General features: G+C 41.8%; 1 protein-coding gene across 1 annotated transcript in view; it reads left to right on the top strand.

Moving 5' to 3' along the window:
- mst1rb (macrophage stimulating 1 receptor b) overlaps window positions 1–13,111 on the top strand; it is a 263,381-nt gene that overhangs the window by 216,621 nt on the left and 33,649 nt on the right. Inside the window, exons 16-17 of the mRNA XM_073072657.1 lie at window positions 1,175–1,384; window positions 11,317–11,394. Of these exons, the coding sequence (XP_072928758.1) occupies window positions 1,175–1,384; window positions 11,317–11,394 (288 nt within the window). The remainder of the gene's footprint in view (window positions 1–1,174; window positions 1,385–11,316; window positions 11,395–13,111) is intronic.

Here is a 13,111-nt window from a genome sequence, read left to right as displayed (position 1 = left end):
GGAGTGAGACAGGGAAAAGAGGTGGTTTGGGATAATGGGAGTGAGACAGGAAAAATAGGTGGTTAGGAATAATGGGAGTGAGACAGGAAAAGTGGTGTTTAAGGATAATGGGAGTGAGACAGGGAAAAGAGGTGGTTTGGGCTCCCTCATGCAATGACTGCTAGAGGAAGTGGTTGAGGCAGGTGAAGTAACAGAATTTAAAATTTATTAAGTTACGTACATGGAATAGACTGATTTAGTGGGACATGGGTCAAATGCAGGCAAATGGGACTAAGTTGGTTGGCATGATTGAGGTGTGCCCAAGGGCCTGTCTCTCTGATTTTTTGCTGTATGACATCTGACTGACCCCGCTGATGAAAGTTTTTACTCTATGAACTTATTTTTTCCATTCCCACATGGGCCCTCATGGAAAACCGATCAATAACAACAGAGGCTGTAATGGGTCAGCAATGCTTTGCATTCCAATGAATGATCACTTTGAATTGTTTTATCTTCTGTACCCACTGTCAAACTGCAACTGCTCTGGAAGTCAGGGGAATCTCTGTTTTCTTGACAAATTCAATTCTTCAAACGATGTCACTGCTGTTTGCAAATCCCTTTTGACTGAATACTGATTTTCCATGTTTCCTGTAATGTGCTTTAGGGCATACTGAGATCACGAAAAGCTTGAAGTATCAGAACAACACTCACTGGACACTTTATTCAGTATCTCCTTTAGCTAATCAAGTGGCCACTGAGTATAATTCAAAAAGAAAACATATGGTATTCTTCCTTAATTCCAGCTGTAACAATCATTGTGATGTGCACTAAAATTAGGTGCATGTAGTAAATGTGACAAGTATGTAATGAATTTGAATGTACATGGATAGGAAAGGTTTAGAGGAATATGGACAAATAGGACTCAATTAGATGGGCATCTTTGTTAGCTTAGATGAAGGGCCTGTTTCCGTATAGTATGACTGTATGACTCCAATTTTCATGGAGTCATTATTGTCAATGCAGGGAAAGGAGATTCGGTTGAGCAGGAATTTTGGTTGGCAAGGACGAGTTGGGCCAAAGGACTTGTTTCCATGTTGTGTGACATGAATCTGAGAAAGCAGCATGACCATTAGTCACTTAATAATCTTTAGGATATACCACTGCTGAATATTGAAAACAAATCTCTCTTGTTTAGGTTACCCTCTGACCCCAACATCTGGATCGAGTGGGATTACATTTCGGGGAGCTGGTTACAAGAACAACTCTGATGGTTTAATGGTTCCGCTGCTCAGTCCGAGAGAAATTACCTCAGAGAACCTGCGGCCAGAGCTGCTGGAAGAAGTGAAAGATGTTCTGATCCCCAGTGAATGCTTAGTTGCATACATGGACCAGGTGGTCGGCAAAGGTGGGTAGTTCTCATCAACACTGAAACTTCATGGAGCAGGCTTAAAACAGTACTTTCCTGCAGGGCCTAACATTTCAACCTCTTCTCTCTGAATTACACCGGTCTAATGCAAGCTAATTCTGGCCATCACATACACCTTTTCTGTCCATCTTTCAAGCTCCCAGTTTCTGCTTATTTTTAGTTTATTTAGAGATACAGCTCTGAGTAGGTCCTTCCAGCCCTTTGGTCCATGCTGTCCTAGCAAAGCCTGATTTAACCCCAGCCTAATCATGACCAATTAACCTACCAACTGGTATGTCTTTGGACTTTGCGAGGAAACTGGAGCACCTGGAGAAAACCCAGCCATTCCATGGGGAGGACATATAGACTCCTTACAGATGATGGTGGAATTGAACTGCGAACCCTGATTCCCTGAGCTTGAATAGTGTCCTTGTAACACATACAAAATGCTGGAGGAAATCAGCAGGCCAGGCAACATCTAGGAAAAGTGTGCCAAAACCCTTCGGCAGGACTGGAGAAAAGGCTGAGTAGATTTAAAAGATGGGGGGAGGGGAGAGAGGAACAGAAGGTGATAGGTGAAACCTGGAGGGGGGAGGATGAAGTAAAGAGCTGGGAAGTTGATTGGTGAAAGAGACAGAAGGCCATGGAGGAAAGAAAGTGGGGGAGGAGTACCAGAGGGAGGCAGTGGGTGATCAAGGAGATAAGGTGAGAGAGGGAAAAGAGGGATGGGTAATGGTGAAGTGGGGGGAGGTGTGGGGGGCATTACAGGAACGTTGAGAAATTGATGTTCATACCAATAGGTTGGTGGCTACCCAAACAGAATATAAGGTGTTGTTCCTCCAATCTAAGTGTGGTCTCATCACGACAGCAGAGGAGGCATATCAAAATGGGAATGGGAAGTGGAATTAAAATAAGTGGCCACTGGGCAATCCTGCTTTCTCTGGCAGACGAAGTGTAGGTGCTCAGTGAAGCTTACTTCTGTCCTCTCCTCTCACTGCCCTCATGAATCTAGGTTTGTGTACATTTCCTGTGTTTGTGATGTTCTACTGGCTCGAATCATGTTTTTATGTTATTTGGGAACATGTCAAGGATATCATCTTATATTTGAGAAGGAAGTCGGCTGACTGTCATACATCTGGGCTGAAATTTTCCATTATTGGGCCATTGCTTTAGTTTTCCCAGGTCGCACAGATACACATTTAGTAGAGTGGCTACCGAACAGCTCCGGCAGCTTGGCTTCAATCCTGACTTCTGGTGTGACCTGTATACAGTTTGCACATTCTATTTGTGACCAAAAGGTAAAAGATTAGCTTTATTTGTCATATGTACATCAAAACAGACTGTGAAACCTGTCACTTTGTGTCAACAACTAACACAGTGCACATATGCACTGGGGGGCAGCCCACAAGTGTTGCCAGGCTCCCAATGACAACATAGCATGCACACAATTTACTAATACTAACCCATATGTTTTTGGAATGTGGGAGGAGACCCAAGCACCTGGAGATAACCTGTGTAGTCACAGGGTGAATATACAAGCTTCTTGCAGAGAATGGTGGGAATTGAACACTGAACAGTGAACATTGTTCACTAGCGCTGTGAAGCATTGTGCCCACCACTATGCTACCGTGCCACCCTAAGTAGGTTTCTTCTCACATCCAAAGGATGTGCAGGATGGTAGGTTCATTCATCATTGTAAGTTGTTCAGGTGCATAGCTGAGTGGCAGAGACAAGGGAGTTGATTTGAATGTAGGGAGAGCAAAATTGGACATGCAATACCACAAGATCCACAAATAGAATTAGGCCATTTTGTTCATTGAGTTTGCTCCACCATTCCATCATGGATGAATCCCTCTCAACCCCATTCTGCCTTCTCCATTTAACCTTTGACACCCTGACTAATCAAGAACCTATCAAACTTTAAATATACTCAATCAGTTGGCCTCCAGTGACTTCTATAGCAATGAATTCCACATATTCACTACCCTCTGGTTCATCGCTCCTCACCTCTGTTCTAAGTGGATGTCCCTCTACTCTGAAGCTGTGCCCTCTTGTTCTAGACTCACCCACTATAGGAAACATGCTTCCCCTCATTCACTCTGTCAAGGCCTTTCAACTTTCAATAGGTTTCAGTGAGATCCCCTCTCATCCTTCTAAACTCCAGCCCAGGCCCAGAGCCATCAAAGGCTCCTTATGCTTTAACCCTTTCACTCCCAGAATCATTTTCATGATCCTACTTTGGATTCTTTCCAAAGACAGCACATCTTTTCTTCGATAAAGGCCCAAAACTGTTCACAATACTCCAAGTGCAGTCTGACCAATGCCTTAAAGAGCTTCAATATTACATCCTTGCTTTTATATTCTAGACTTCTCAAATTGAATGGGAACATTTTATTTGCCTTCCTTATCACTCACTCAACCTGCAAATTAACCTTTAAGGGATCCTGTATGAGGACTCACAAGTATAGATGGGTGTCCGATGGCTGATGAGTATCTGGAAAGATGGTGGGCATGTTACTTTGGTTTGTGACTGCACGGGTCTATCAACTAATTTAATTTTGTTTCCTTGACTGTACAATTTTGACTTTACAATAATCTAATATATTTCTGAGTCCTAATGGAGTGTGAGTTCTTGGGAATAGTACCATCCACCAGCTCCCTTTGTTCTTGGAAGTGGAAGTTAATGCAAAGCAATGTGGAGTGAGATAGTTCCACCTCTTCTCCCACACCATCCCATCTCTCCACCATTGTTTCAGCCCATAACGGATCTTAATTTTGACATGCAAACACTTAAAAAGGAGGAACATGAAAGAATTTGCACTTAGGGTGAGATGTAGCAGCTCAGAAGAAGCTGATTAAGCTCACTGTTTTCCTATAATGCAAAACTATTATTAGTGAGAATAGGTAACTAAATCAGAATCACTGGCACATGTCATGAAATTTCTTAACTTTGTGGCAGCAGTACAATGCAATACATGATAAATACAGAAAAAAACTGAATTACAGTAAGTGTGTCTATGTATATTAAAGAGTTAAATTAAAATAATTAGTGCAAGAACATGAATTTTAAAAAAAGTAATGAGGTAGTGTTCATGGGTTCAATGTCCATTTAGAAATCGGATGGCAGAGGAGAAGAAGCTGTTCCTGAATCGCTGAGTATGTGCCTTCAGGCTTCTGTACCTCCTACCTGATGGTAAAAATGAGAAAGGGGCGTGTCATGGATCACGTGATGGGGGTCCTTAATGATGGATGCTGCCTTCCTGAGGCACTGCTTCTTGAAGATGTCTTGGATACTCTGGAAGCAAGTACCCATGATGGAGCTGAATAATTTTACCACTCTGCAGTTCAATTTGATCCTATGGAAGTTTTCAAGTGTTTCAGGTGACAAACCAGATCTCCTGAAACCTCTAATGAAATATAGCTGCTGTCTTGCCTTCTTTATAGATGTACTGATAAGTTGGGACAAGGTTAGATCCTCAGAGGTATTGTCACACAGGAACTTGAAATTGCTCACTCTCTCCACTTCTAAATCCTTCTATGAGGATTGGTCTGTGTTCCCTTGTCTTACCCTTTCTGAAGCCCACAATCAGCTCTTTCACTGAGTGCAATGTTGTTGCTGCAACATCACTCATCTAGCTGGTATATCTCACTCCTGTACACCCTCTTGTCTCCATCTGAGATTCTGTCAAAAATAGTTGTATCATCAGCAAATTCATAGATGGCATTTGAGCCACGCCTAACCACACAGCCATGGGTGTAGAGAGTAGACCAATAGTCTCTGAGGTGTGCTAGTGTTGATTGTCAGCGAGGCGGAGATGTCATTGCCAATTCACACAGATTGTGGTCCTCCAGTTAGGAAGTCGAGGATCCAATTGCAGTGGGATGTACAGAGGCTCAGGTTCTGTAACTTTTCCAACAGGCCCGTAAGATGGTGTTAAACGTTGAGCTATAGTCAACAAACAGCATCCTGACTTCAGTATTTGTATTGGGCAGGTGATCCAAGGCCGTGTGATGAGCTATTGAGATTGTGTCTGCTGTAGACCAACTGTGGCGATAGGGAAATTGCTGTGGGTCTGTGTGCTCACTGAGGCAGGAGTTGATTCTCAAAGCATCACCTTGGATGTGAGTGCTATTGGATGATAGTTATTAAGGATGCTCACACTGCTCTTCTTAGGCACTGATATAATTGTTGCCCTTTTGAAGCAGGTAGGAAATTCTTCCCATAGTAATGAGAGATTGAAAATGTCTTTGAATACACCCTCCAGTTGGTTGGCACAAGTTTTCAGAGCCTTATCAGGTAATCCACTGGGGCCTTCCAGCTTGAAAGAGAGCCTGGCGTCAGCTTCTGAGACAGACATCACAGGGTCATTGGGTGAAGCAGAGATCCTCACAGCTGTAGTTATATTCTCCCTTTAAAAGCGGGCATAAATGGTATCAAGCTCATCTGATAGTGAAACATCGCTGCCATTCATACTATTAGGTTTCACTTTGTAGGAAGTAATGACCTGCAAACCCTGCCAGAGTTGACATGCATCCAATGTTGCATGCAGCCTCGCTCGGAATTGTTTCTTAGCTCTTGAAATGTTTCTTAGCTCTATGCAAGCCATACCTGGTTTGCTTGTACAGACCTTAAATGCCACCGATTTAACTCTCAGCAGACAACAAACCTCTTGGTTCATCCATGGCTTTTGGTTTGGGAATGTACAGCAAGTTTTCGTAGGCACATGCTCATCTATATAGGTTTTAATGAAGTTGACAACAACCGAACCAAACCCAAAGGTGGATGCAACACACACAAAATGCTGGAGGAACTCAGCAGGCCAGACAGCATCTATGGAAAAAAGTATGTTTCAGGCTGAGATCCTTCAGGAAGACTGGAGAAAAGGAAATGAAGAGTAGATTTTAAAGGTGGGGGGAAAGGAGTGAGAAACACAAGGTGATAGGCAAAACCGGGATGGGGAGGGGTGAAGTAAAGAACTGGGAATTTGATTGGTGAAAGACAAACAGGGCTGGAGAATGGGGGATCTAATAGGAGAGGACAGAAGGCCATGGAAGATAGAAAAGGGTGGAGGAACACCAGAGGGAGGTGATTGGCAGGCAAGGAGATAGGGTGAGAGAGGGAAAAGGGGATGAGGAATGGTGATCGAGAGGGGGGGAGGGGGCATTACCAGAAGTTCGAGAAATCGATATTCATGCCATCAGGTTGGAGGCTACCCAGACGGAATATAAGGTGTTGTTCCTCCAACCTGAGTGTGGCCTCATCGCAACAGTAGAGTAGGCCATCGACTGACATATTGGAATGGGAATGGGAATGGGAAGTGGAAGTGAAATGGGTGGCCACTGGGAGATCCTACTTCTTCTGGCGGATGAAGCATAGGTGCTCGGCAAAGCGGTCTCCAAGTTTACATCAGGTCTCACCAATCTCTCCAGACACAGTATATGACCCCAACCGACTCCTTGAATATAGTCCAGTCCTTCAATTCAAAGCAGTTTTGTAAGCACTCCTGTACCTCCCTTGTCCATACCTTCTTGGTCATCACTACTGATGCTGTAGTCTTCAGTCTCTGCCTGTACTCAGGAGTAGAAGTACAGCCAGGTGATCAGACAACCCAAAGTGTGGGAATGGAACATCATGGTAGGCATTTTTGATGGTGGTGTAACAGTGGTCCAGTGTGTTATTTCTTCTGGTACTACAAGTGATTTGTCGATGATAATTATTTTGTGACTTTTTCAAGCTGTCCCCGAAATAATGGGGAAGGCATCAGATATGCTGATTTCCTGATTTCCCATTTCCAACTGTTCACTATTTTCCCCTCCCCTCTTCCCTCTTTTTTCCACTCCAGCCCCTCTCTTACCCCTTCTCTCCTCCTCACCTGCTTATCACCTCCACTTGGTTTCACTCCTCCTTCCCTTTTTCCCATGGTCCACTCTCTTTTCCTAACAGATTGCTTCTTCTCCAGCCCTTAACTTTTTCCAACCATCACTTCACAGCTTCTCACTTCATCTCCCTTCCCCCACCCTTCCAGTCTCACCTATCACCCGCCAGCTTTTACTGCTTCCCATCCCTTCACCTTCTTATTCTGGCATCTTCCCCTTTCCTTTCCAGTCCTGATGAAGGATCTTGGACCGAAACATCAACTCTTTATTCACTTCCATTGATACTCCCTGACCAACTAACTACCTCCAGCATTTTGTATGTGTTTCACTATGAAGAGCTTAGTGCTTGTGAACTTTGGTGTGGAATAGAACAAAGAAAAAAAGGCTAATTCCCAGGGTTTTCGAATTGTAAATGAAGTTTCTAAAAACATTTCCTGAAATAAAGCAGTGAGATGAAAACTGAATTTCAGATGTAAATCTACAGCAATTTTCTTCCTTTTAATCTGTTGTTACTGCAGTTTATCTTATGTGGGCCTGGAGTGATGTTTGTATATTAAGTTCATGAGCCCCTATAGTCCTTTAGGGAAGAGTTTATTTTGTAGATATCTTCAAAAGACATTCGGACAGGTACATGGACAGGAAAGGATTAGCTCAAATGTGAGGAAATGGGATGATCATAAGAGGTTCTGCAGATGCTGGAAATCTGGAGCATCACACACAAAATGCTGAAGGAACTCAGCAGGTCAGGCAGCTTCTATGGAAATGAATAAATAGTCAATGTTTCAGGCTGAAACCCTTCATCAGGGCTGAAAAAGGAAGGAGGGAAGACACCAGAGCTCATGTTGACATCTTAGTTAGATGGATTGGGCCGAAGAGCCTGTTGTTGCACTGTATGATTCTGTTACTCTGATGAACTTGTGGGGAGGTAGGAATCTCTTTAATCAGAGATTCAAAGAGACGTGCAGCAGAGAAATGACCCTTTCATCCCACCATGATCATATACCGATGATTGTTTGATTGGATTGTTTAATCTGGATTACTGGAGGAGGATTTACTTACCCACTTTTAAATCAGTAGTCACACCACTCATATCTTTTTTCATTTTCTTTTGAATACCTAACTGTATGATTCTGATGTTTTAATCCAAGGTTCATTCAGAAGTCAGAGGCATAAAACTTGTTGCTTCACGATTGTTTTATTAAGAGTTGATGGAACAAGGGAAAGTTGACCACACAGTGTCTAAATGAAGGGGAAGCAAAGATTAAGGTGGTGCCTAGCATTGTACAGATACTTTTATACCACAGAGATAAGGGAAGTTCCATTCAAATGCTTAAGTATGAATTAACAATTAGAAAGCTAATATTCAAATACTGCAGTACCAAGTTAACCAATGAGAAAATAAAGTTCAAAGTAAGTTTATTATGAAAGTACATATTTATCATAATGTACAACCCTGAGATTAATTTTTTGTGGGCATTAACAGTAAATACAAGAAACACAATAAAATCAATGAACGACCACTCTGAGCAGGATGGACATTCAATCAGTGTGCAAAAGACAACAATCTATGCAAATACAAAATGAAAGAGGACTAATAATAATAATAAAATAATAATAATAAGCAATACATATGGAAAACATGAGAGCAATTGAAAGTGAGTCCAAAGGTTGTGAGATCAGTTCAGTGATGGGGCAAGTGAAATTGAGTGAAGTTATCCCCTTTGGTTCAAGACCACTTCTTCAAATAATGGTTACTTATTATAGTTACTTAGTATAGTTATGGTTACTTAGTGTTAATAGTGGTTACTTATTAAATAATGTAGAACGAAGAAGTTTCCAGACCTTTCTGGAATTATACTTTGTGTAACCACTAGAGGGACATTAAACTACCATATGAATACAGTATAAGAACTACTTAAAATACAAGCAGATAATTGTTAAGATGAAAAGAAAATAATAATTCAGCAGTCTAACATAAGAATTAAACAGTGGAATCTAACACAACTCTCTTGAGTCTGATGAATCCCAGGGAACCCATGTTGCTTGGTTTTGATTGAGTTCATTGGTAGTTTCTAAATGGACTAGGCCTTAGCGTTTGGGAGAATAATAGGTGTCCCCATTGAAACTCTCAGAGTTTTTTCAGGCTCGACAGGGTAAATGCAGTGAGGGCCTGTGTTTCCTCTGGCTGAGGAGACTGGAACCAGTGATCACAGTTTCAGGCCATTTAAGATTGAGATGAGGAGTAATTTCTTCACTCGGAGGCTGGTGAATGTTCGCAATTCGTTACTTCAGAGCTCTGCAGAGGCTCAGTCAGTAAGTTCATTTAAAACATATTGCTGGATGTTAAGGAGAAAGGGACATGGTGGTTGCACAAGAAAATGACATTGAGGTGGAACATAATCTGGATTAATGATATAGCAGACTCAAAGTGCCAGTTCTGCTTATTTCTCCTCCTAATCCTTATGTTTGAATGGTGTTGTTGAGCTACATTCTTCATTGCTAGGCAAGAGGTGGCACTGTGCAAGCTTCTACTGAAGGTTGTAAAACACAAAAGCAATGATCTGTGTTGGACTTAAATCTTCAAATATCTGCATTTCATGTCTAAGCCTGAATTTAATTTATTAATGCCTTGTTTTTCTGGCCTTAAGGGCTAAAGCTTTACTATCAGAGCTTTTCCGTAGCCATACATACTATGGACAGAACAGTAGTGTAATGGCTAGCATAATGCTTTACAGTGCCGATGGTCACCATTTCAATTCCCAGCACTATCTTTAAGTGTGATTAAGCTCTCCTTGTGATTGCATGGATTTTCCTCTGGAATGAAAAGCCTCATCCTGAGAGCAGATGCGGCAGAGATGGAGGAATTGTGAGAAGGATAGCCTTTTTGCAAGAGACAGGGTGGGAAGAGGAATAGTCCAGGTAGCTGAACACCTACGCTTGGTCCGCCAGAAAAAGCAGGATCTCCCAGTGGCCACACATTTTAATTCCACGTCCCATTCCCATTCTGATATGTCTATCCATGGCCTCCTCTATTGTCAAAATGAATCCAAACTCAGGTTGGAGGAACAACACCTTATATACTGGCTGGGTAGCCTCCAACCTGATGGCATGAACATTGACTTCTCTAACTTCCGTTAATGCCCTTCCTCCCCTTCTTACCCCATCCCTGACATATTTAGTTGTTTGCCTGTTCTCCATCTCCCTCTGGTGCTCGCCCCCCCTTTTTTTCTCCTGAGGCCTCCCGTCCCATGATCCTTTCCCTTCTCCAACTCTGTATCACTTTCGCCAATCACCTTTCCAGCTCTTAGCTTCATCCCACCCCCTCCGGTCTTCTCCTATCATTTTGCATTTCCCCCTCCCCCCACTACTTTCAAATCTCTTACTATCTTTCCTTTCGGTTAGTCCTGACGAAGGGTCTCGGCCCAAAACGTCGACAGCACTTCTCCCTATAGATGCTGCCTGGCCTGCTGTGTTCCACCAACATTTTGTGTCTGATTTTGACTTTTTTTTATCATTGATCTCTAAGTACCTCGAAACCTCATCCTTAAAAATAGACTCCAACACTTTCCCAACCATTTAAGTTAGGCTAACTGGCCTATAATTTCCTTTCTTTTGCCTCCCTCCCTTCTTAAAGAGTGGAGAGACATTTACAATGTTCATGTCATCCGGAACCATGCCAGAATCATGTGATTCTTGAAAGATCATAACCCATGCATCTGCTATCTCTTCAGCAACCTCTCTCAGAAATTCTGGGCTTCCCTTAGTCTGTGTTCACCATTGATGCAAATGACATTCTTTACTGTATGTTTCGATGTTTTAATGTACATGTGACAGGTAAATCCTTCCTTATGGGGTGAGAGTGCAAACTCTAGCCAAAATGAACATTGCCTTTGTGGATTCCAGAGTAGAAAGATTTGTATGGTATTTTATTTTGCATGTGCCTCAGGTGGCCACACATCTACTGGAAGTATTAAATAACTGGTTTCATTGTAAATCAATTTTTGTTAAAAAGTTCTGACTGGTAAAAGTAATTGAAATTGCTAATCTCATTACAGGGCATTTTGGGAGCGTTTACCATGGTCTGTACAAAGATCAAAATAAAGAAATTCATTGTGCTGTGAAGTCATTGAATCGTACGTACAAAGCATGCTGTCATTGATTTATTCCTTCATCCTAATCTAGTTATTGTTTTCTGAAAAATCCCTTAATCTCACTTCACCATTCATATGTCATGCACTGCTTTGCTCTTGTGATAATCTGCATTGTGCAAAGACTTTTTCATTCAATTTTGAGTTCAAGATCAATTTTATTGTCATTCAATCATACACATGTATACCGCCAAGTGAAACCACGTACCTCTGGATCAAAGTGAACAACACAGTACATATAACTCACACACAACACGTAAATTAATATTACCACAAATAAATTAACAAATAATAAGGTGCATAAATGATACAAGTTAAAAAAATAAACAGTATAACACTACTAGCATTTCATACATGATGACACCTGGGTGGTCGTAGGGAGTTCAGTAGTTTCACAGACTGAAGTTGTTTCTTATCCTAACAGTTCTTGTCCTATTGCTATAGTACCCAGTACCTCTTGCCTGATGGTAGAGGGTCAAAGAGATTGTTGGACAGGTGGAGCCAATCACTGACAATGCTAAGGGCCCTGAGTATGCAGTACTCCTCCCTCCCAATTTCTTTGTTCGTTGAAATGGCAAAGTGCTTTGTCACTGCCAAGAGTGCTGTCTTTTGGATGAAACTGTGATCTTAGGGGGAAATGTACCATAGCTCAGTGTAGCTCACATCCCCATGCTTATTCAGGCAATATGCTGGGGAGAATTCCTGGGATACCAAGGAAATGCCCACTCTTTGTACTCTTGCAAATCTGACATTGCATTGAAGATATCAGACAACCCCAGAACTTTACCAGAACCAAGAAGCAGACTGCAGAAAGAGTTCGATATCACCTCTTTTGGGGTGGGTGCAGTAAGAGACTACAACACCAGATTCAGGAGCAGTTATTACCCTTCAACCATCAGGCTTCCTGAATAACATGGATAACAATACTCACCTCAAGTCCGAACTGATTCCAAAACCTATGGACTCACTTTCAAGGAGGCTACAACTTATATTTTCTTTCTGTCTGTCTATCTATCTATCTATCTGTCTTTATTTTGATGAATGATTTTTTTGTATTTGCACAGTTTGTCTTCTTTTGCACATTGGTTGTCAGTCTCTGTGTGTAGTTTTTCACTGATTCTATGAGTATTGTATTTATTTGTCTATTGCGAATGTAAGAAAACAAAACTCAGAGTAGTATACAATGGATATACGAGGGATGATTGATAAGTTTGTGGCCCAAGGTAGAAGGAGTCAATTTTAGAAAACCTAGCACATTTATTTTTTAACATAGTCCCCTCCTACATTTACACACTTAGTCCAGCGGTCATGGAGCATACGGATCTTGGACCTCCAGAAAGTGTCCACAGATGGGTGATTGATAAGTTCATGGCCTAAGGTAGAAGGAGATGAGTTATACAGCTCTCGTTACATGCACATGCAGGTCAACTCTTTGAGTGATTATGCAGAAAATTTGAAGTTAATAACTCATCTCCTTCTATCTTGGGCCACAAACTCATCAATTACCCCGATGTTATTAAATGATAAAACAACTCAGTCAATCGGCATCCGTTGGGTGTGTTTACTTTTCTTTGTGACTGTATGTTTTTCTAAAATCATAACCATATCTGCTATATGCAGTGGGCTGTGTGCTGTTGGTACTGTTTTGTACCTTACCCCTGGAGGAACACTGTTTTGTTTTACTGTATTCATGTACAGTATA

This window comes from Hemitrygon akajei, chromosome 19, assembly GCF_048418815.1.
Source record: "Hemitrygon akajei chromosome 19, sHemAka1.3, whole genome shotgun sequence".
NCBI classification, from domain to species: Eukaryota; Metazoa; Chordata; class Chondrichthyes; order Myliobatiformes; family Dasyatidae; genus Hemitrygon; species Hemitrygon akajei.
Note: the sequence above shows the minus strand (reverse complement) of the source record. Positions and strands in the feature narration are given on the sequence as shown.